A 24,646-nucleotide genomic window follows, 5' to 3' on the forward strand; every position below is an offset into this window, starting at 1 on the left:
AGCTACCGGCCTGTGTGGTTGATTTCTTTCTCTGGGTGAGTCAGGCACACGTGCGGCTGGCGAGGGGCAGCAGCTGATGGCCGGTGCCCTCCCCCAAGGGAATGGACAATAAGTGGCCTCAGGCAGGGTGGACCTAGCCGCCAATGGCCCACACGCCCAGGATGCAGCAGGAACAGGTGCATCAGAAGGGCACGTGGCCGAGCCTTGGCACACACGTGTCCCGAAAGGCTGCCGGCTTCTGATCTGGGGTAGGTTTACTCAGCGGGGCGGGACAGAAGCCGGCTGCACCTCCACCGACGATCAGCCCACCGGCCCAGCCTGGCACAGTCCCAGTCCAGGAAGTAAGCTGCAGAGTGTCTGGGTGCACACAGCTCAGGCCCTGGGAGCCGAAGCTAAGGCTTTGATGGAGGGGCACTGCGACCACACTCACAGAACATCGGTGCGTGCGGACTGGGCTCTCTCTTTTTCAAGAAAAAAAGAAAAGGCAAGCGAGTCAGGGGGTACTTAGTTCAGACGCAGACCTCCTGTATGACATCAGGCACCTGACACAGAAAATGTCTCCCTCCACCCCACACCAGGGCTGGCTGCAGACTGTGACAAGGCCAGGCCTGAAAGCTACCCCGTGGCGCCCTGATGCCACCTTGTTGTTCCCACTAGACTCTTGTTCTTCAAGAGCCGAATAAAGAAGTCCCTGCTGGGAACAAGCCAGAGGCCTGGCCCCCTTCCATCGCGCAGACAATAACAAGAACAAAGGTCGTGGACACTTTGACAGGGCTGCTGCAGACACTCTTTTGATTTGTCTTTTTAAGAGAGGGAGAGGAAGTGCTTGCCTTTTCTTAGCCATACAAACAGTTGGTTTTGAGGGTGGAGGAAGCTCCCCACACCTATTTCCAGTGACTTTGACTCTTAGAAAAGGTTTTTCTCTGCGTTATTAGACTGGTTCTCACCCCAAAAGTACTGGTCTGAAGGAGGCTGGGAGAAAAAAATCCCTCTGTGCTGTTCCTGAGCCCTGTGAATAGGGGAAGGAACAACAAAAGAAAAGAAAAGCCGTTTCACAGTTTAAGGGTACGTTCAGGAGCCCTAAGTACTCAACCGGTTCGTAAATGACTTCATTTGAAAACTTCCAGCTTGCAATTCTGTCATTCTTCAATGAGAAATATGTGATTTGCCAAACATGAAATGGAATCATTAAGCCCTGACAAAATCAATCGGAGGCAAAGCAAAACTGTGGCTGCGTGTGCCCCATGCCTCCTCCTCCTTAACAAATTAGATACCCCTGTGGAAGGCATTCCAGACGGATACTAGCACAGGGCTCTCTGCCTGCAAGAGGGAGGCACACGGATCATCAAAACGCATGCAGCTCGACGATTTCAGAGGCTTAACTGCCCACCCCACCCTACCCCCAATGTGCAGACACACACACAGAAAGGGAATTTGTCTTCTTCTTCTAGATATTTCTGTATTTAAAGCACTGCACAAACATAAGCCAGACCACAGAAGAGGGCTATTAAGATAAAATGTAGGATGAAATTGTCTAGAACTACGCACACACAAAAATGCACGTAAAAACCAGGGTAAGCTGAATAAGGTCTGCAGTCTAGTTAAGAGTATTAGATCAACGTCAGTTTCCTGGTTTTGACATTGTACTGTAGTTATGGAAGATGTCACAATTAGGGGGAGCTGGGGGAAGGATACAGGGGACTCTCTCCCATTTTTACAACTTCTTACAAATCTCTAATTATTTCAAAATAAAGAGGTTTTTTTTTTTAATGCCAAATGTGTTGGTTCTACAGCAAGTGGGCTCTGGCCCTTTCGGTTTTCATTATATGCAGGGGTGTTTGGGGGTAGCCCCAGGAAATACTCACTGCCAGTGTTCTCACTGTGTCCTGAAGTCACCTTGCTCCAAACCATTCCTCTTGGAGACTAAGAGGTGTCAGGCACGTCCCTGGGTCTGCTGTCACAGGCCTGTGGATTTCCTCCACCCACCACGCCTGCCTGGGGGTCCAGCCTCTGCAACTCAAAGTCCCACCAGCTCTATCCCTGCTCTAGAGGTTCTCAAGCTTTAAGGTGCATCAGAGTCATGGGAATGTATTTAAAATGTGGATTCTAGGGCCCTTCGCCCCACAGATCCTGGCTTAGCAGGAAATAGATGAGGACCAGAAATCTGCACTTGCAACAAGAGCGAGCCCTGGTGATTCTGTTGCAGGTGGTCTTAGGCTCCCACTTTAGGAAACACTGCCCGACTCCAGGCGGGTGCCTGGGAGCATGGCTGCATAAGCTTTCCATTGCCGGATATGAAGAGGAGCTGGCAGGCGCTCAGCATCCATACAGCAAGGTGCCCGTGCAACAACGGAGAGAACTTGAGCCCCCTTCTTCTAAATGCACGCAGCCAGAGAGCTCCAACCCCAGTGCTTCAAAGAGGCTGAGAAAGGGCACAGGAGCCTCCTCTATTGATCCTTCAGTGGCTGTGACCCTGTGACGTTTAGGATAAAATACAGAGTTTGCATTCTATCATCACTATGGCTACTAATTTGACTGAGTGCTGATTACTGTGCTGAGCACATTTCATTTAATTCTCACAATACTTACCCCCATTTTACAGATGAGAAAACTGAGACTCTGCAAGTTACACTGGCAGAAAGTGGCAGAGCCAGGAGTTGAACCCGGGTAGGCTTGGCTGAAAAGCCAATGCTGCACAAAAACTGACACACGTGGGATTTTTGAGGGAGACGGGGAGGAAGACTCTTTTCATCCTCATTTCAGTGGCACTAAAGCTCCTTTCCAATGTAAAGCATATCCAAGCCTCTCAAGGCACCCCTTCCACGGCTCTTTGTCCCTCTCTCAGCTCCCTGTTCAATCCTATTCTCTGCTACTCTGTCTCTTCTCAACACCTTTTCACTTTTCCTCTTTTGTCCCCAAAGTCCAAAATTACAGATTCCATTTGCTTTGTCCCCCACCACTAATACAAGAATTTTCCCCTGCCCTCCTCTTATGAGCCAAGCTGTCTGGAAAAAAAAATGAGAATTAGGTTCCTAGCAAGGCAAACGACCTACCATTCTCGAGAGGACACTGGGGAATCTTGTTTGCTCGAAGGTTCCAAATGTAACCCATGTTCCACTCAAGGCACACCTGATGATCTTTGAAAGGGCGTTCAAAAGGTGGGATGGTCTTCAGCAGGGTATAATTCTTCGCTACAGCATGTAGCAAGTTTTCCTCCCATTTAACATTCAAGTCTCCACCGCTATATCGGTGAGTAATCCAGGCGCGTAGTATCACCACAGATACCGAAATGGAGTGTCTGATGAAATAATCATCTCTATAAACCATGATGCTTGGAAATTTCACATGTACTATTTGTGTCCTGCTGGTGTGAAGATGTTTCTCATTCTTCCACCTTTTTTTGTACACGGGAATGCTACTTCTGAACTCAGATGAAACCACTGCTTCCAAATTGACAACACAAGGCTGAGAGCATAAATACTCCACCGAGACTTCAGAAACGTTGCGAACATTTCCTTCAAAGACAGTGAAATAAATAAAGTCTTTGTAAGCCACGCTCTGCTCAGCTCTGGGTATCACCGACGTCGTCAGGGAAGTCTGCCTACCCAAAGATGGTACAAAATTCTGAAAAGAAAAAAAAAGATAGAGAAAGCTTAAAAATGATCATATTAACAGATACGTGAATCATTGTTTTCCTGGAAGAAAAAAATATCCATTTACATAATGCAATGAAAGTGGAAGATAAAAGATGTCGAAAGCACTACCGAATAATTGGAGAAAAACCAACATACACACAAATGAAGATTAGGCCACATTAAACTCTCTCTCCAGACTCAGTAGCATCTGCTCATCAAGATGGGACTTTCAAATCTACGTGGCAAACATTCCAGAGTTGGTTTCCAAATGATGGAGCTAGTTCACGACAAATCCAGGAGCAGTGAACGTGACTTAAAGTGAAAAAGAGGCAATCCAGCTCCAGACATTTCCAAACTATTGTCCTGACTTCAAATGGTGGTCAAATGCACCCAAATCAAAGGAGGGGAGAAGAGTTCAAAGTGCACCGGAGAGAACACATATCAGGGATGCCAGCTGGGGCGCTTTTTCTCCATAAGTTCTGAGCTAGGACAAGCATGCATGATGAATGGGCCAGCGAGAGGTTTCTATTGCTCCAAATCACACACAGGCAGGCTTGGACCACAAACTGTGTTGTCTGATTCTTTCACCGTGGATGGCGCCACAGGTGCCAAGAGAGATTTTAGCTGCAGGTTTATTTATCTAGTTCTTCATTTTTTAGTTTTTATTTTATATTGAAGTATAGTTGATTTACAATGTTGTGTTAGTTATCTAGTTCTTTAGATGATGAAGGCCTCTCAGTGTGGACTTTCCTTCCAGAATAAATCTGGAAAGTTTGGTCCTGAAATTAAGGCAATGTTTTGATCATAAGGCACGGATGGATGGATGCTAAGAGCTGTTCTAAATGTGACTTTGAGATTTAGACATCCATAACACAATAGCAAAAAGATTACTTTGGACCAATTTACACCCATTAGCATGGCTACTATTTTTTTAAAAAAAGAAAACCACAAGTGTTAGAGAGGATGCAGAGAAATTTGGAACCCTTGTGTATCGCTGGTGGGAATGTAAAATGGTGCAGCCACTGTGGAAGGCAGTACTGCAGTTCCTAAAAAATTAAGCACAGAACTGTCATATGACCCAGCAATTCCACTTCTGGGTCTATATCTAAGTTGAAAGCAGGGCTTGGAAGAGATATGTTCATAGACTTACACCAGGTTCACAGCAGCATTATTCATAATAGTTAAAAGGTGGAGGGCTTCCCTGGTGGCGCAGTGGTTGAGAGTCCACCTGCTGATGCAGGGGACAAGGGTTCGTGCCCCGGTCTGGGAAGATCCCACATGCCGCGGAGCGGCTGGGCCCGTGAGCCATGGCCGCTGAGCCTGCGCGTCCGGAGCCTGTGCTCCGCAACGGGAGAGGCCACAACAGTGAGAGGCCCGCGTACCGCAAAAAAAAAAAAAAAAAAAAAAAAAAATGGCTAAAGTGGTAAATGTTATGCTATGAATATTTTAACCACAAGTTTAAAGAAAAAGGTCACTGTGGTCTTCTCCAAAGAAGGAAGAAATAGGGACCTCTTTCTTCAATTCTGGCTTAGGGCTGTAGGAGGGGCAAAGGTGAGTAACATGCAAAGTCTGGAGTCAGAGAATCATGTTTACAAATAGCAGACACTTGGCAGAACATGGCCTGCACTCCAGTCAAACTAAATGCAAACCCAAAGGGAACACAGCACCAAATGACAGTAATTCTGACGGGGGCTCTGGGAAAGGCTTTATGGAGGAAATGGCATTTCAGTTGGGCTTCGATGGATGAAGAGAAGTTCTTTAGGTAGAGAGGCAAAGGGAGGACACTGCAAGTGGTGTGAACAGCTTAAGTAGAGACATGAAAGGAGGGACAGGCGGCTGTCCTGGGGGTCTAGCAAGCAGCCGGGTTTGGCCAGAGGACAGAAGGTTTGTAAATAAAAACACAAAAGGACATGGGGATATGAGGGTCACAAGCCCTTGGTGATAAGCCAGCCCACCCCGGTTTTCAGACAAGGACATGGCAACCCCGAGGGGATGTTCTCCGACATCCCACAGCTGCGGTCTTAGCAGAGGCCGGCCCGGAAGCCTGGCTCCTTTTCCTCATGCCCACTCCGACATTCTCCACCCCACAGCACACACCATGAAACCAAAGATTTGCCATTCCATGGCTGCCTGGGAACTCCAGGCTGATTCTGCTTTCATATGAAGAGAGATACAGCCAGCATTTGTCCACAAGCGACGGTTTACTCATTTGGCCAGATGTGCTGAGACGTGGCCGCCTCCTCAAGATTCAAATCGAGCTATTAAGCCCATAGCAGCGTTTAGCTGAAGCCAGAGACTGCTGGTGCTGATGGGAGCTGGACCAGAGTGGTGCCCATGGGTGACCTGCGCTCCTCAGTCCAAAAGCCCCCAAGGCTTCCCTTTCTCAGCTCCCCGGAAGGAGACATTTGCTTATTTAGTGAGACAATAGGGAACAGAGTCCAGGATATGCTGTGGTATATTAAATATCACATTGTGTGCCTTCTCAAAGAAGGACTTAAAACCTCTTCCTTGTTCTTTTCATGTATACCTTAATACCCCACCCAGGCCCCGTTCTCCCACTTCAATTTTTTTAATCACATTTTTATTGCTGATGTTAGGAACTCCAGTGAAAACCTCTTTTAAACAGAGCTGTCTGGTTTCCTTAAATTTCACTGGAAAGTGCAGTTAATTCATTTACATCTTATTGCTAAAAATGCCCCAGCCCACTTTTCCACGTTAATAAGCACAGGATCATGCTAAATATAGCTTCACTTTTGCTTGGTGACCCACAGATTTCCAGACCCCAGGCTCATCATTGTGGAGATGGGTGGTGACAGATGAGAATGAAGAAGGTATGGGACACCTGACAGTGTAGTCTCTCCAGCACCTTCTCTTGAAATTCTGTTTTTAAGGAAATCTCCATATACTCATATGAAGATAATTTTGTTTTCACTGGCTTCAGAGTCTCAGGTAAAAGTAAATTCCAGGCTGACGGGTCCTAGATGTATGCTATCCGATACGGTGACCAGAAGTCATACTAAGCACTTAACCCGAGATGTGCTGTAAGTGTAAAAGATACAATGGATTTCAAAGACTGAACACAGAAAAATCTCATTAATAATTTTTATACTGATTACATGTTGAAATGATAAGGTTAAGATACAGTGAGTTCAATAAAATGCATTACTAAAATTAATTTTACCTGTTTCTGTTTACTTGTTTAGGGTGGCTACTAGAAAATGTGAAATTACATATGTGGCTCGAATTCGTGGCTCACATATTTCTATCCAATGGCGCTATTCTAGATCTGAGGTCAGAGACTTTTCCTGTAAAAAAGGGCCAGATGGTAATTATTTGGGGTTTTTCAGCTGCTGATGTCCATCTAGTGTGGTATCAAGAAAGCAGACATTGACAACACACAAGCCAGTGAGCATGGCTGTGGTCCAGTGCAACCTCGTTTACAGAAAAATGTAGCTGGCCGGATTGGCCCGGGGGCCATAGTTTGCAGATCACTGTTACAGACTATCGAGCTTTTATTCTAGATAGAGTTTTTGTATTATTAGATATTAGTTATTTTGTCATTTTTATGAAAATGTGTTCTCGTCATTATTTTGAATTACAGCCATTTGGAAAGATGACGAGATCATATAATAATCAGCTGAATTAGAAGACCACTTAAAGTGCTACAGTTTTAAAGAACACGGAGTGACAAAAGATATACGTTTTAAAGGAATGATCACATAGGAGAAATAAGATGAATAACCCAATCAGGCATCATTTCCTATACATGTGGTTGATGGGGCTTCATATGTTATTTTGCCAAGGGTCCCTCATGGGTATGTTGACACCTTGCTAATGTTTCTTTCAATAAAGATCTAAGTAGGATGAGAAGTTGGAGCTAGGCTAGGAAAAGAGGTCGAATTTCATGGCCTGACGGGTCTTCCCTGGCGGTCCAGTGGTTAAGACTCCGCGCTTCCACTGCAGGGAGCACAGATTCCATCCCTGGTGGGGGAACTAAGATCCTGCAAGCCACTTGGCAGAACCAAAAAACAACAACAACAACAACGAGAATTTCATGGACTGAAATAGATGTTTAAAGAAGTGAGAGAAACATTAGTGACAGCTGGGGAGCAAGAGAAGAGCAACTTCAGGGATAGGGTGATGTTCTTAATATGATGGGGGTATGCCAGCCCCAAAGAGGACCTCAGAGTTACTGTATGTGATTTGAGGAGCATGGTCTAAATCCCTCAGGAAGGTTTTGCAATCTTCCTTCTCGTGGGCACCTATGTAACATAGGAAGCTGGCATCTCGTGGGTTGGAGCAGACCCAGCAGGCAGCTGCTACGCCATGAGTCGTGGCTACCTCTGTTACGTACAAAACCAACACAGATTAGAGACACATCACATTCTAAATATTGATTAAGCTGAAGCTGATTTCCTGGCTCAAGTTATGTGTGTGTTATGAGCTATTTCCTGCCAGGAAAATAAGGCAATTAACTTGAAGAGTTTCAGCTACGGGCATGACACGTGTCCAACCTTCATAGGTATTTTCACATGCCAGGCTGCATTAACATAAGCTAAAAATTACCCAAACGTTCCTTTGTTTAGAAATTATAAAGTCAGAGTCCACGTCTTGTTCATTGTTACGTCCCCGGCTTATAAGATAGAGCTCGGCACATTGTAGAGTTTGGCTAAGGGTTTTTTGCTGAAATAAGTACCAGGCGTGGGCATTTCTGCCAGATGCCTCGGTGGCCCAACTCAGATCAACTGCCCCACAGCACTGGGGGCACCTGCATATAAACCAAAGCACTCGATCCAATCTTGAGTCGCCACCAAACTTTCCTGACATTCACAAGTTCTTTGGGGCGGGTGGGGGGATGGGGGTTGGCACTCCTCTCTTTGTCATCCAGCCTCATTAATCTCCTTCCAAAGAACATTTCACTGGGCCCCTGGGGGTCAGAGTTTACCCGGGGGGACTGTGAGGTCAGAGAAGGTGGCACTCGCACCCACCTTGTCCCTTTAGGGTGGACTTCTCCCTTTCAGACAACTGCCCTACATTCTAGAACTTTTCCATTTCCCCACACCAAAAAATATAAATTAAAACTTTTAAATTTCCTGCCCCTCCACCCCCTGTTGGACTTGTGCTCATCTGGCGAGTTCACCCATGTTAATGTGATAATGAAAAACACGGTGGTAATGTCACATATTGCATTTCTAGGCCAGCCTGGTGGAGATAATGCCTTAAAAACAAAGGCCAAATGTACTGCAGCTGTAAGCGAGATAGTTGCGGTGTAAAGGGCACCTCTGTGCCCCTCCAATTATGCCATTTAGGCAACCACATAGATGTTTCACCTCGGAAGCTGCTGATCTGCTCCGCACACAATGGAGCTGGGCTCTGAAAGATGCCTGAGCCCTCAAACATCTGTTTATACCAGAATGAAGCCCTAATCAAAGTCAAATTTGACAACATCCCACACAGTCACAAAACATAGATTCCTTTGTCTTTGTGTATGTTTTATCATTTTTTTAAAAAAAAGACAGAAATGGGTCATTTCATGTGTGTTCCTGATAAAAGACCCAAAATTGGAACTCTAAATGCATTCCGTTCAGCCTGGGAATCAAGAAACAGATGAACTTAATGTATCTTCTGGATGGAAAAAATAATCTATCAAAACCACCTGAACTTTTTTTTAGGATGAGTCCATCTCATTCCTTTAAAAATCAGTAAGAGGAACCTCTCTTCAAATAACCTTCCCTTGTTCCAAAGACGGGAGGAAACTTGGCTCTTTTCTCTATATGATCCACTTATTATTTAAGGAAACAGAGACATTAGAAAATCTTAACTCATGTCACTTGTCTCTCTATGGGAGGTCCATTTACACTTACATGTGCATGTGGGTATGTCTGATTGCAAACAATAATTGACTATTTTTCTCATCCTTATCCATTCTGCCCCACAGTCACCTAAGAAAACCTTGCCTTTTGAGCACCCTCTCTCCAAACCAGCTGGATCAAACTTTCCATAGGTCAAAAGGTAATTGTCTTGGCTTAAGAGGCCTACGTTTCCGATTTCTGCCAACTAGAAATAAGCAAAAATTCTGTTTATGTCAACAAAGCATGCAATTAAGCAGAATGAGCGATGACATCAATATGGACTTCGAGGTCAAGATGAGCCTTGGGAAACATTTCCCAGCCAACCCGTGTGCCTTCCCAAACCTGAGAGCTGGCTAGAGAAACGCCATTGCAATAATGATCAACACTCCTTGCTGTGTTGGATCCTCTCCCCCTTTTAATACCGTTTGATATGCTATTTCTTGCTAACACAAATTATGAGACGGTAACCAAGTTTGGTGCAGTTTAATTTCATTGAGTACCTACTATGTGCTAGGCACGGGGACAAACGCAGTAAGTCTTCTCATTCACTTCTAACCTCATCCTCTCACAATGAATTTCATAGACCTTCTCCCCTCTAACCTCACAACAGCTCTCTGAGGGACACAGCATTCCAGTTAACGGCTGAGGAAATGAAATGGATTCAGAGAGGGTGAGTAACTTGCGCAAGATCACCCAGCTACTAAAAAGCAGAACCAAAATTCAAATCCATAGCTGCCGACTCCAAAGCTGGCAATGGTGTGCCTGCTGCCTTCCAGAAACACCCAAAATGATGCCCTCAACTCATCCACTTCTACACCCGTCACCACCTTCTGGTTACAGGTGGGGGAATCTCGGGACTTTGCTCACTCCCGTCTTGAAAGTGTGGGGTGAGGGGCTAAAATCACATCAGATCACCATGCATTACGTCTGGGGAGGGTAGATGTTATCTTACAAACACACACGCTGCATTGAGCCGACTCCCCAGCTTGGTTCAGCCCTTCTTCGGGTGAGGCTGGGAAGCAAATGACAAGCCACCAAAGCAGAAGCTCCTCAGAAATTCCTCACATGCTGCACACCCTCGTGCCCCCTCCGTTCCTTTCTCCGGGGAATGGGATGAGCCAATAAACAGGGTAACTGAATTCACTTCAGGCTATTTATGGTCTACTCCAGTCTATCCAACTTCTCCATGAATTGCCTGGCCTCTTTACGCCTTCTCTTCTACCTGCCCTCCAGCTGCTCTGTTTAGCCAACTGGTGGCTCCCACAGTTTTGCCAACAGGCAGCTGGAAAGAAGAGAAGGCAAGAGGCAAACACCGCCAGTTGGGAGATTTTAGGGACTCTGGTTGGAATGAATGTGGAAGCTATTGGCTGATGTGAAGTTAGAGGATGGGTCTCTGTATTTCAAATATCCATAATCATTCTTGCACAAACTGGATAATTGAAGGTCTCTATACTTCGTTTTGAAGTTCCTAGGTCCTGTGTTACACAAAGCAAGGAGTTGAGTTAATGAACACTTCTGGAGGGATAACTGATGGTCTGTGGTCGCTTACAGAGAATTCTGTACAAGACTCTGTCACAGCCACTGCCTGCCAATGAGCCCCACATACATCTGTGCCGCTAACGCCCTCTTGTTTCTTTGTCTTCTGGTTGTCTCACAAGTGCAAATGTCCACTCGGAATATTTCAGCTCTACAGCTGACACCAATACCAGCCATTGTGAGATTTGTTTTCTCATTTTAGGAAAAAATTATACTTCGAGACCAGAGTTCCAAAGAGACAGAATTGCCTTCTCCAAGTGCCATTGTCACAAATGGGGCTGGGCAGTTTCAGGCTGTTCTAGCCAAGTCTGGTGGAAGGTAAGAGTTAATGATGGATGAGAATGGCTAGGGGGTGTCTGAGGCAAAGAAAGACCATCATGGACCCCACCAGTCAGCACCCGTAACCTCAGTGGAAGTGGTTTCCGTGACCTTTTGCTTTCAAGGTGCCATCCTCTCTGAGGAGGCTCTCTGCACCTGGACCTTTGGTGACCTCAGAATTTGGGGGGCAGCTGCTGGAACCAGGGATCATCTTTTCAGAAATCTGCTTGGCATCGTTCCGTGACTTATCTTTCAGGCCTCATCACAATTATTCATGCTTTGGCAGTATCCTAGCTATAGTCACAGTACTGTTCTTGGGCTGCTACTGAAGGTTATTCTGTCCAAGCCAATGGAGAAGGAATGTGCTCATCACCTCAGGACCCTGCTCTCCATCAGGATGGCACGGGCTTGAAGGCATCTGTCTAGAAGGGCTCTCTCAACCTCCAGCCCTTGCGAACCAGCAAATAGGTAGGGATAACACAAAACAGGAGTCAGTCCCCAAATCACAGACAATTTGTCTTTGTAATACATTCCAAGGCACACTGGGCTATACTCTTGGACACATGTTCATACAAACTCAAGTGCTAAACTCTGCCAGCTGCCTCTGGATTATACAAGGACCCCATCCTTTGCCTCTCCATTGTGATGGCAAATATCTTCTGGCTTTACTTTTTTTTTTTTCCCCTCTTTAACATCCTGCTTCTACTCTGTGGCCTGGGCTTCCTGCTTTGTATATTTTAGGCTACTTTAGACATGACCTCACATCCTGGTCAATTTCACAGAAGCTGCTAATTTTGAGAACTTTGCTAATGGCCCATACATCAATGCATAAGGGGAATGGGTTACAAGCAGCAAAATCCAGAAGGCAATGAATGGCTAGAATTGGGGCTCTGGAAGGAGATAGACTTGGGTTTCAAACCTGGGCTACCTGTGTGGCCTAGTACAACTAACTTAACCTCTCTGAGCCTCAGTTAACTCATCTGAATGGGGATCATACTAGCTCCTACCTCACAAGGTTATTGTTAAGATTAATATTGGATAATGCATATAAATAACCTAACACAATGCAAACTATTATTACTACTACTACTATTATTATTTAGGTTTCCAAATTATGGGCTAGCTTTCTTCCTCTAGTGTCTACCTATTCCTGAGGTCCTGCTTAGCTATTCTGCTCAACTTCCACCCTCCATCTGTCCACCCCCCTGCTCTGACCAAGCACTTTCTCTAGGAAGTATTCCTTGATGTACAAGACACACACTCATGCATTTTTCTCAGTAGTTTATGTTTTTCATGTGTTCATGCAGCTGTTTTACATTTTCCCCAATTTGCAACTGAATTTCTCCAAGGTCAAGAAGGCTTACCTTTCAGCAGTTTCTCTGGTAGCACATACCTCTCGAGCAAAATCCCTACCAATGGCTAGACCTTTAGAACAAAGGGTGAAGCCCACCTTCCAAGCCACACTTTTGCTTCCCTGGGTTTTGCAAAACTTTCTCATTCAGTTGAAAAATGGTTTTCTTGTTTATTCAAGTTTTTTTTTTTAACAGTAGCATATCCGAAGCCCATCTGAAGGAAACACACATACTCAGGAAGCACTGACATTTCCCTCTCCATGGTAGTTCTAAAATCCATCCTTCCTTGTCTGCCAAGACATTCATCCATGCTCTAGTTATTTTCCACATTACAGTATTTTCTATAATCTCTCTTTTTGGAGCCCTACCTCACCACTTCACTAACTCACCATAGTCTGTCCGTAGCATCATTTTTCTCTCTGTGATCTGTTGTCTCAAATCCCCCTTGGTCCATCCAGAAATGTTATAAATTTTTAAAAAATTTTTATTTAGTTTACTTTTGACTGCGTTGGGTCCTCATTGCTGCGCGCAGGCTCTCTCCAGTTGCGGTGAGTGGGAACTACTTTTCGCTGCGGTGCTCGGGCTTCTCATTGCGGTGGCTTCTCTCATTGCGGAGCATGGGCTCTAGGAGCGCGGGCTTCAGTAGTTGTGGCACGTGGGCTCTAGAGCGCAGGCTCAGCAGCTGTGGCTCACCGGCCCAGTTGCTCCGCGGCATGTGGGATCCTCCCGGACTAGGGCTCAAATCCGCGTTCCCTGCATTGGCAGGCGGATTTTTAACCACTGCGCGACCAGGGAAACCCCATACAGCACTTTTATACTTGCTCCATCATCTGTCTTTGCTCCTGTGGACGACTTAGGCCTTTATTGCTCTTGTTTCTCTGATTTCTTGTAACAGTCAAGAAACAGGCTCTGCTTGCCAGGTCTTGGTATTCCCACATGGAACTTTCCTGACCACTTGTACATTAATGTTTCACACACTGCTCTACTGCATCATTTCTGCCTCTGTGGGTAACCAGTGCATTGTGGATGGGAATCATCTGTTTAAACTGCAACCCTGTCACCTGTTACGGCAGTTTTATTTATGAGCCTGTGTGCTGTAACCCTGTGGCATAAATGTTAAATAATAATATCTCCTGGGTGAAAAAAACCATTCATGTTAACTGATAACTTCTTATAAAAATATGAACTAAAGCCAACCACAAAATATGGTACTGGCTTATTTTACAATATGAGGAAAAGCATGGATTGCTCAACAGGTAGATGAAGAGGCAGAATTACAATTTGCATTTTTACATCCTCTTGCTTCAAGAAATGAAACGTTCAACAAGTAAAGGGTATCAAAAGAAACTTGGGCTGAGCGGCAACTTTCTTTGGAATCAAATTCTAAATCCTGCCAATGTCTCCTAAGCAGTTTTTTGCCTCCAAGAAGAAAGTCTCCAAATAATGGCAATGCCACATAAATGAAAAGAATTCTGGACAATGACACTACTCAATTTTTTTTCTTTTCTTTTTCAGCATTCTGTGAATTTCCTATTACATCAGTTTCATGATTCAGCATTTTCCACTTCATTTATTTACAGTAATATATGGCGAGATAACCCAAGGTTTCTGCAGGATCCTGGAACATAAGGTAGGCTGGACAGAAATGGTGTCACCTCCTGTAAATTTACTGTTGTTTAGGAGAATTCAAAGCAGAAGAGAGCAAGCCAGCAAAGGAATTGGGGAATATTCCCCCACCTTGTTCCGAGGGTCTAAATTACTCTGATATTTTAAATGAGTTGGTTTTGAAAAACAGATTACTGCCATTTAGTTGATGACTAAAACAAAAGCCAGGAAGTGTGCAAATTGTAAACGGACACGCATGAGCCAAACGTGTTCTCTGAAATGACAATGTTCAAGACGCAGCTAAAGTCCCCACTCTGGCGGTAAGCGTGTTACAAAGAACTAGATTTCTTGCTGGCAGCCGCAACTTGGCTGGAGTGACCATGGAGGAGTTGAAGAGCGCTGGAAATACGAGGTTCATTGCCCGGTGCGTCCGCACAAAACGGTCCGGGCCATGAGGACCGGGTGGAAACTAAGAGGAGGGGCGAGGCGGGTGGCATTCGCAGAGAGAAAGAGGCGAAGTTGGGCACGGGAAGGAAAGGAACCTCGAGAAGATTGTGAGGGACGCCCAGGACCGGCAGGGAGGGAGCTGGAGAGCCGTGCGCAGCGGGGAGGGAGGAAACGCGGGGTGGCGAGGCTCCCAGGTGGAGTGGGGAACAGGACTGGGTGTCATGGGGAACCTGACCCGGGTCTGGAACGGGTCTCGGAGAGAGAGGAAGGGACCCCGGCGAGAGCGCAGCGCCGCAACTCCGGTCCACGCACCGATCTCCGCGCCCCGGGTACCCGTCCCAGGTGCCGGGAGCGCCCAGGGTGCGGCGGCGAGGAAGAGACAAAACTAGCCGTGCCGCACCCGCCCGCGAGGTAGAGGTCCCCGGCCGCCCCCACCCGCGTCCCCGGGGCCCCGCGCGGAGGGGAGGACCCGGGCAGGGTCCGGCGCTCACCAGGTAGCAGAGCAGAAGCAGCGCGCAGGCAGAGCGCCCGCCGAGGCCCGGGGGGACGCCGCCACTCGGGGGGGCCATGGCTGCGGCCCGGGGGCCGGCCGCGAGCGGCAGGGGTTGTTGCTGCTGCTGCCGCCGTGGCCACTCGAGCCCCGCGCCGCGCCGCTGCATGGCGAAGCCGCCCGGATCCGGGCCGGAACAGGTCACCTGGTGCAGGGACCGGCCCCCGCCCGAGGCGCCACCTTCCCGCCCGCCCCCGGCCGGGCCGGCCGCTGCGCGCGGGGCCACCTGCCGCCGCCGCCGTCGCCGCCGGACCCGCCGCCGCCTCCACTGCCGCTCCCGCCGTCGCCGCCCCCGCAGCCCCGGCCGAGCGCCAGCTCCTCCCAGCCTCCCAGTCCCCGTCCCCTCCCTCCCCTCCGCTCCCGGCCAGCCCGCCTCCCGGCCGCTCCCTCCAGCCCCCAGGCTTCCACCCCGGCAGGCAGCAGGCGCCCACGCAGGTGGGGACTGACCCGGGCCCCGCCCCCTGGCCACCGCCCCCCGCCCCCCGCTCCCGGCCAGACCCTCTTTCCCTTTCTTTCCTTTCCTTCTCCTTCCCCACCCCCCTTCCGCGCTCTTTCTCTCCGCGATCCCTCTCCCCGCCCTCCGCTTCCCTTTTTTCCTTCTCTACAATTCTCTCACTCTCACCTCTCTTCCTAACCCCCTCTTTTTTCTTTTTTCACTTGCTTCCTTCTCTCTCAATCCGTTTCCCCTCTCCACTCCCTCTTCTTCTCATTCTATTCCTCTCTTGCGCATCCTCTCTCTCCCACCCACTCCTTTGGCGGGTCCTGCAGCCTAGTTCCCGCCCGTGCAATGGGTTTTTGTTTGGTTGCTCTTTTGGCAAGGGCGCCATTCCCGTCGGGCGCAGTGCTAGTGTGCCCCCGTGGAGTCGCGCCACGCAGTGGCCCAGCTTCCAGTCTTTAAGGGTGGATTTTGACCCCTACCAACCTCCACCTGTCCACCTGCAGGCGCGGGGCCTCCTCCCTGCGGGCACCGTTTTAGCCCGAGGTGCGCCGCACCCTGCCGGCTGGTTCGCGGCACGTTCTGGATGCTTCCCGAGGGTTTTGTGCCGGGCCGGCGCCACTGCCGCCGAGCTCTTTGTTTTAATTGTCCAGAGTATCGGCGCCCAAATCGCGTTTGTATCTGATTTGCATCCCTGTGCCCCGGCTTCCACTTTGGACCGAAAAGAAAATTAATTAATTAGGCCAATTCAGTTGTGCTCAAGCCCCAAGTGAAAGGGGTGAGGCTCTTGAAGTGTACAAACAGCTTTAAAAAAAAAAAAAAAAAATTCAGGCACATCCTCGGCCTTGGGGACACGGGTTGGAACTGGCTGCTCGGCGACCCAAATTCTGCCGCCAGGCCGAGGGGCCCGGCTGGACAGAGGGATCCCCAGCTCGCGCCAGCCCTGGCGCTCTAGAAAGAGAGTGGCTGTGTCTAGCGACTCTGATAATTGCTTGGGCCCGCGGCTGCTCTGAAACAGTTAACCCACCTTCGAAAGTTCTCAGAAGCTTCCCTTTGGCAATGGTGGATTTGTGCGGATTGGGACTAATAAAAGATTGGGAGTCTGAGAGGTTACAGCCCTTTCCCAGTGGAGGTGCCACCATAGCAGGTCAAGTCCCGACAGGCGTCAGGAGAGGCTGGTGGTGAAGATAGGATGCCCAGGGTGGGGTTAGAGCAGCTTTGGAATCGCCCGTGCCTGGATATGCCCTCAGCCATCTCAGTACAGCCCTGGCCACACTCAGCACCTCAGCTGAGTCATCCCTTACTTTCTCTAGGTCACCTAAGGACTGTGGCCCTGGGTCAGGCTCCTGGCTCCAAGTCACTTACTGCAAAGGCATGACTTATGTCAACTGTTCTCAAACTTCAGCGTGCATCCCAGTCACCAAGAAGGCATGTTAAAACACACGTTGCTGGGCTAGAATTGCAGCTTCAGTTGGTCCTGGGTGGGGCTTGAGAAGCTGCCTTGCTAACAAGCTGGGAGGTGATACTTCTGCCAATCCAGAGACCCCATTTCCAGAGCCGCTGGCTGATAAGAAAGGGTCACTCTGCTCCTCTCTCATCCACAGGCCACCACATTAAAGAATTTGAGGGTTTCTTTGACAATGCCTTGTCCCACTTCCACAAACCCGACGCTCTTAAAATTCTCCTGTGTGATATAGAAAACCATTCCATTTATTCTATTGAGTGTCCAAGGGGATAAAAGATTTGGTGGCTTTGTCCTAGATCATGTCCATATTTTTTCTATCAGTACGGTAGACTATACTTTTTAATGTGTGTGAAAGAAAAACTGTTCCAGTTCAGGAGAACAGGACTTCACAGTGTTTCTGGGGTTTCCCTACCTGTCTTCCTGGGCCTTCCTCTGGATTTTCTCTCCTCCTTCACTGCACCCGGTTTGGGCTGGTCTTCAGAGAACTGAGTCCCTCAGGTTGTTGGTATTCAGGATTTATGGAATTGGAGTTTTCAAGCCTGTGAGCTTTAAGGGTTTGAATTTACCTAACTATAGTCAATGTGGAGGCACCCACTAGGGGCCTGGGCTGTTTTTAACCTGGTGTAGCCAATGTCTCACTTATTCATCTTCTCCTGTGTTCCTACTGTGTGTCTGGCACCACCCCAGGCCCTGGGAATCCTAAGGAGCATCAGTCATGCAGAAAACTCACCAAAACACAATTCCATCCTTTAAAAGTGACTTTCACCTTGCTCTGTGGCCCAGGGCAGGGGGTGATGGGATTGACTAATTCTGTATTGCAGAGGGGTAGGGGAAGAGAAGGTCAGAATTTCTACTCACAGTGGAGTGTGAAATTTTTATCCAGAAGACAGAATCCGTTATTGCCCTTGCCTTCTCTCTAGATGTTTGTGTCGGTAATTTGAAGGGTGTGGTCTGATTTCAGAGGACCTTTTTTATTTCAAAACAGCCCCCTTTTCCATTGTCCTGTGGAAGGGCTTAAAATTCCACTATTACAATTCATTGGTTTGAATTAAGTTTTAATACTTCACTGAAATGTGAAGGCCCCTGGGGAGAATGTATTAATCTGCTATTGCTCATTACTGCTGAAGTATGTCAGTGCATCACGTGCCCTCTAAAGAGACAGTGAAAGGTAAATGATGCCACACCTGAACACGGGAAAGGGCAAAGGCAACGGAGTCTGGAAGGAGGATGGCAGCCTCGCTTATCCAAGCTCCGTGGATGAGCATCCAGGACCTGGAGGGAAAGGGGCTGGGGAGAGTCTGCTTGCCTGGCTGGGCGCTGAATAACCATCCAGTAGTTCTCAGACTCTGAAATGGTTAGAGATCAGAAAAATCTCAGGGACCAATGCAGTTGGCCAACTATTAACTTGCCAAGTAAAAATCTTGAAGCCAAACCAACCAACGAAAAACAACCCCCCAATACACAATCTTCTATCAACATTATTTCATTAAAAAGACAGGGCATTTTTACCAGCAGAAAGTTAGGAAAGACCTAATATCATAATAAAAGACAGTCCTTTAAATTGAATAACATTTGCTTGTGAAAAACTCCTAACTTGTCTTGGTCTTATTTTGCTGTAGACGAGTAGCAACTTACCTTCAGATCAGTGCGGCCCTTTGCTGGGAGCTTGGAAACCACATTTCTAAATATTAAGGATGTGTAGGGTCAAGAGATCTGCTCTTACAGAGAGAGCTGACCTAGGGGTTACAGAGGTGGCGGAGAGGCCCTGCAGGAGGCCCTGCTCAAACCTAGGGCCCCCAGCTCCAGGGAGCTCCCCTCATGACCTCAATTACAAACTTCAATATCTTGTAATAATCTTTAATGAAAAATAATCTGGAAAAAAAAAATATATATATATAACTGAATCACTTTGCTGTACACCTGAAACGAACACAATACTGTAAATCAACTATACTTCAATTTTAAAAAGCCACTAAATAGAACTATATACATATGAAAAAGAAAAACTCAATTGGTCATTTCTCTCTGTCCCACCAAGCATTGCCTGTAGCCATTTAATCCTGCTTTATTTATTTTGTAGCTGGTTTGCTGGCCAGTTCTCCTCCTCAGATAGACTATAAGCTCCTTGCAAACAGGGGTTGTTTCTTAATCAGCTCTGTGTAATGCCTTCATGCCTTGTATAGAAAGTTCCTAGACAAATTCGTTAAATAAAATTGAACCCCTCAACTTCCTCTTTCAATTTTTCTTCCATCCTCTCTTTCCTGTCCCTTTTTATCTTCCTTCCTCCTTTTCCTTTCTTATTCATTACTCTTCCCCCGATCTTCTTCCAGTAGAACAGTTTTTCCCCACAATCAGGGGTCTCTGGAACCCTGCAGCCTCTCCTCTCTTCCATCCCCAACTTCCTTCCTGCAATTTCTGATACTCAGAATATAGACTGAACTGTGACATTTGCCTTTTACATCAAAATAGAAGAGAAGAAAACAAAAATAGAAGGCAACATACTCCCATTCTGATTGGAAGACCATGGCTTTTTTTTCTGCCAAGGGTGACCTTCAAGATTCAGCTAAACCCTGCACACCGTTTTGGTTTTTTTGTTTTGTTTTGTTGTTGCTGTTTTTAAAATTTTTGGCCACACCGCGAGACACGTGGGATCTTAATTCCTCAACCAGGGGTTGAACCCACGCCCCCTGCATTGGAAGGTGGAGTCTTAACCACTGGACTGCCGGGGAAGTCCACTGCACACTGTTCTTAATGTTCAGTACTTCAGTTTTTCTCATAACACCTATTCTTTACCTTCCCTACATCCCTTTTCTATCTCTGTTCTTCCTGTTTTTTTTTTTTTTTTTTTTTTTTTTTGTGGTATGCGGGCCTCTTACTGCTGTGGCCTCTCCCGTTGCGGAGCACAGGCTCCAGACGTGCAGGCTCAGTGGCCATGGCTCACGGGCCCAGTCGCTCTGCGGCATGTGGGATCTTCCCAGACCGGGGCACGAACCCGTGTCCGCTGCATCGGCAGGCGGACTCTCAACCACTGCGCCACCAGGGAAGCCCGTGTTCTTCCTGTTTTGCGATCTTCATATTGATCAATTACTTCCTACTTCTTCCTTCCTTAGAACATTCCACCAGATAGCATCCTCATGTCCTGGTCCCCAGACCTTGTCTTTCGAACCTCAGGTCTTTGACTCTGCAGACTCTCTTCCTATGGGCCCCAGAGCCCTCACTCTGAGAAGCTCTAGTGAAGAGGGGATGGTAGTTTGTGTGTCACCTCAGAATTTTTCTGTGGGAATTTGAAGGTGTATTTCTATGGGGATGGTGAAGGTCTTGGAATTGCTCGGTCTGTAGCTCTGAAATGAGCTCTATTTCTGGGCCTGTCAAATGAAATGCTGTTGCTCCTAGTTATTTTTGGCTCTTTGCCCTTCTGAATAGGTGCATATTCAGCTCAATATTCCCCCAACCCTGAGCTAGGAAAAACAGGCAGCTTCCCTTAGCCAAGCCTCCTCCCTCCTGGGTCGGGAGCACTTGTCCCCTTAAGCAGCAGCTGTCGTCTACTCTCTGGACTGCGCCCAGGATGTCTGTGCAGTGTCCAGGTGGGCAGTAGGGAAATCCACTCTCTGGCCACTGATGAAGAGCTGTGTGAGCCAAACATCCCTGGGCAGGTGCAGCCAAGTGTCCAGAGCCTCCTCACTCATACATAGGTCTGCATCCTGCCCTGTGTGGTATGGCTGCAAATCTTCTCCAGCATATCCCTGGGGGAACCTGGGACGGAGGGGACATTTCAGGCTCAGTGAGCACAGAAATATTTGTACACTGGGGGTCTGAGGAAGGAAGGTGCCCTGGGATGCAGAAGGTCCATAGGTACAAGGATGTCTTCGGCTGAGTGTGTTGAGAAGAACATGTGTGTGGAAAGCAGCAGAGTGGAGAGAAGCCGGGTGTGAATGTGCAGATCTGCTTGGGATGGAGAGTGAAAGGAGAGAGCCACTGGGCACCAAAGGAGAGAATGTCAGTGTAAATAACTGCAGAGGGAAAGTGAGTGTACACTAAAGCTTGGGGAAAACAGCTTGTGTCGACAAGTCCTGACAATGTTTTATAACTACATCTTGCAGCTGAAATCGTGACAGTCAGGCAATAACATTGACTTAGGGCTTTTAGTCTATCCGATAATATGCAATATCCAGCAAAATTAGATGTCAGTATCAGCTGGGGCGCTTAGTATTGTCCGTATAAAATCAAGAAAAGCATAAAGAAGAGAAAACCAGACCAGAGTCCTTTTAATAGCTACTTATCTCTACAGCTTTTCACTGAGAGATTTCTTTTTAAAGTTCTTATCAAGTATGACTTTGATGCATTAATTCATTTAATCCTCACGACAACCCTGAGAGGGAGTAAGCACCAGTGTCATCAACAACCTCATTTTACAGATGGAGAAGCTGAGTCGTCTGAAAGATCCCAGCTCCACAGCTAGGAAGCAGCAGAGCCAGTTTGGATTCAGTTTTGCTCAAGGACTCATGCTCTCACCACTGCACTAAATTCCTGCTGGGAATGGGTGACGGAGAGGCAAGCAGGTGTTGTGCAGCGTGTTGGGGAGTCACACCTGAGTTTTAGGCTTAGGGCTCTGTCTGGGCTTCACCCAGTGCTTGAGGACATAGATTGACATCTCAGACACCACTGTCCAGCTGTGCTGTCCCGCCACTTCCAGCTGTGTGATGTTGGGCAAATCACTAATCCTTTTTGAAACCATCTCCACATCTGTAAAAATAAGGATAAAGTCACTGGATCTGCCCATTTACATGGTGTCATGAAGGCCAGGTAATATAGCACAGGTGGGTGCATTGTCAATTATCAAATCCTAGACCAGAGTAAAGCATCATATAGATATTATTCATGCTTGCCTACTTCAAAAGAAAAAAAAAAGGCTCGCAAAGAAAGATACATCCCTGAGAAGACCATGAAAAATAATAAAAGGTTAATAAATAGCTGTGGTAACATGTCTCCAAAGATGACCCCACCCAGGGACCACATCTCCCATTATAACCTTGCAGGGGAGGAATAAATCCCCCCAGTATGACCTCTGGGGGAAGCCAGTGGCCATGTGTGAACTACGACCACTGGCATGATGTGAGAAAGCCCAAGCTAGCCATCTGGAGGGAGACAGCCAGCCTCCAGCCATTCCGGCCCTCTCAGCCCAAGTGGTACACCTGTGAATGAGCAAACCGTCTTGCATGCTTACCCCAGTTGAGCTTTTAGATTACTCCAACTCCAGCCACCATCAGGCTGAAACTGTATAAGCATCTCCAAGCAAGAGCTGCCCAACTGAGTCCTGTCAACTCACTGAACCGTGAAAGATAAAAATAGTTTTGAGTCACTAAGTTTGGGGGTTGTTTGTTCACAGCAATAGATAACTAAAGCAGTGCCCTAGGCTAATTGTAATGTTTTAACTGAACAGTAGAGTTGGCTTTGAGCTTCCTGGCATTCAAAGCAAAAAGGGAGCAGGGCGGATTATACGCACTTCTTATTGTCTTGAGGTACTATGATTTACTTGAATGGATAGTTCATCTGACCCATCTCCTTGCAGTCAAATCATAATGAAAATTAAACTGTCTTCCTTACATGAGAATCTCTCCTACCTGTACCAAAATTACAGTTGCGCAAATTCTATGATTTGCCTTGCTAGAGCAGACAGAAGAATTGCAATTGGCATTAACGAAAAAATGTCCCTTGCATCTGGCCCCAATCTTTCCGAATGGAACTCAAGCCCATTCTCTCCTGGTTGATTCTCAGTGCATCTTCTGCCTCCTGCCTCATTCCCATCCCAAATTAAGTCACAAACGGGATCGGTGACTCCGGGGTCCTGAGCAGCCAAAATTAATGATTAAAATAGAAATGCTGAAAATAGTTGAAACTGAAGAAGATTATATGATTTATTCAAACCTTCAGGAAAAATTACTATTCAGCCCAGAATTGAAATTTAGATTTGTGGTTCCTAATCAGCTAGAATGCAGTGCTTCCCTGGTGCTAACCCTCCAAAAAGGGAAGGAAAAAAAAAAGAAAACGTAAAATATATAATGTGCTTGTGCCTCGTGTCCTTTAGAACCTGTGCTCTGAATAGTGTGACGTTTAATGCCTTACTGGTGCTTATTAAAACTTTTCTTCATTGAGTGACCTTCCAAGCCTATGATAATAAAAGACCTGAGATGAGTGTGAATCAGTGATTTCCATTCTCTCCAGTGTGGACTTGACAAATGGGACCAGCAGGCAATCAATGCCCGGAACATTCTGGGAAGTCTGGGTTAGCAGGTGGGGTATTTGAAGTGACCTCACTCACTTGGGACCTGAGCTAGGCCCAGGCAGCCCTGTAAGGTAGTGAATCTTGTCTTTTGGGCCCTTGACCTCGTTTTCTATACTCTTCCCCTTCATTTGTCTTCACAGTTGGACTTCAGCGTCCTTATGTTGAAACTCTTTGTGGATGGCCTAATGGTTGGGAGAAGGGGCCAGACTCAAATCTCAGCTGAGGTCCTTATCCTACATTTGCATATACACTTTCTAATCATTAAGACATTTCGTACATGTGTTTCAGTTCATTGCGTCAACAATCCTGTAGAGTAAATGGTTATGGGTTGAACTGTGTCCTCTGAAAAGATAGGCTGGAGTCCTAATCCCTGGTACTTGCCGATATGAGTTTATTTGAAAATAAGGTCTTTGCACATATAATCAAGTTAAGGTGAGATCATAGGATGGGCCCTAATCCAACATGACAGCTGTCTTTACAAGAAGATGGAAATTTGGACATAGCCATGCACAGAGGGATGACAACGTGAAGACACAGAGGGAAGATGGCCATGTGAAGACAGAGGCAGAGATTGGAGTTTTTCTGCCATGAGCAAAGGAAGGGCTGGGACTACCAGAAACTGGAAGAGGCAAGGAAAGACCCTTGTCTAGAGGCTTCAGAGGGAGCATGGCTTTGCCAGTACCCCAATTTTGGACTTCTACCTTCCGGAACAGTAAGACAATAAATGTCTGTTGTTTCAAGCCACCCAGTTTGTGACATGTTCTGGCAGCCCTGGAAAACTAACATACAGGTGTTATCATTTTTCTTATTTTTTTAATCCAATGTCATTGGGTCCCTACTGTGAACCAGTCTCTGTGCTGAGCTCTGGAACCCAGACACAAGGCTATAGGTTAATACAGAGCAAATCAGAGCCCTCGAGACGTCTGATGAATCACCGTGCGCGTTCCCGTGTGTCTCAGGCTCTCTCAGCCACCCCCCACCCACATGGTGTGTGCCTGTTCCCACAGCTGGCTGAGAGGTAGACAGTGCTGGCACTGGAAGTGACTTGGGAGATCTCCTGATCCATCTTCCTGGTTTTCCAGGTGTGCCTGCTAAGGTTCAGAGGGGTCTTGCCGCCGGCAGAAAGGCAGCCTTGGACTCCACCACATCTTTGCATTCCCCGACTCT

At 47.2% G+C, this 24,646-nt stretch overlaps 1 protein-coding gene across 4 annotated transcripts in view; it reads right to left on the reverse strand.

Annotated features, from left to right (window-relative positions):
- The window catches only part of SEL1L3 (SEL1L family member 3), a 96,009-nt gene extending 80,573 nt beyond the window's left edge, over positions 1 to 15,436 (reverse strand). For 3 of the 4 annotated variants that reach the window (XM_032633656.1, XM_032633658.1, XM_032633657.1), the window contains exons 1-2: positions 15,237 to 15,425; positions 3,054 to 3,624 (exon numbers count right to left, since the gene is read on the reverse strand). In XM_032633656.1, the coding sequence (XP_032489547.1) occupies positions 3,054 to 3,624; positions 15,237 to 15,404 (739 nt within the window). In that variant the 5' untranslated portion in view covers positions 15,405 to 15,425. Of the gene's footprint in view, positions 1 to 3,053; positions 3,625 to 15,236 lie in introns of all 4 variants that reach the window. The other variant, XM_032633659.1, reaches the window with a different exon arrangement.
- Between the last annotated feature and the right edge of the window lie 9,210 nt (positions 15,437 to 24,646).

This window comes from Phocoena sinus, chromosome 5, assembly GCF_008692025.1.
Source record: "Phocoena sinus isolate mPhoSin1 chromosome 5, mPhoSin1.pri, whole genome shotgun sequence".
Taxonomy (NCBI): domain Eukaryota; kingdom Metazoa; phylum Chordata; class Mammalia; order Artiodactyla; family Phocoenidae; genus Phocoena; species Phocoena sinus.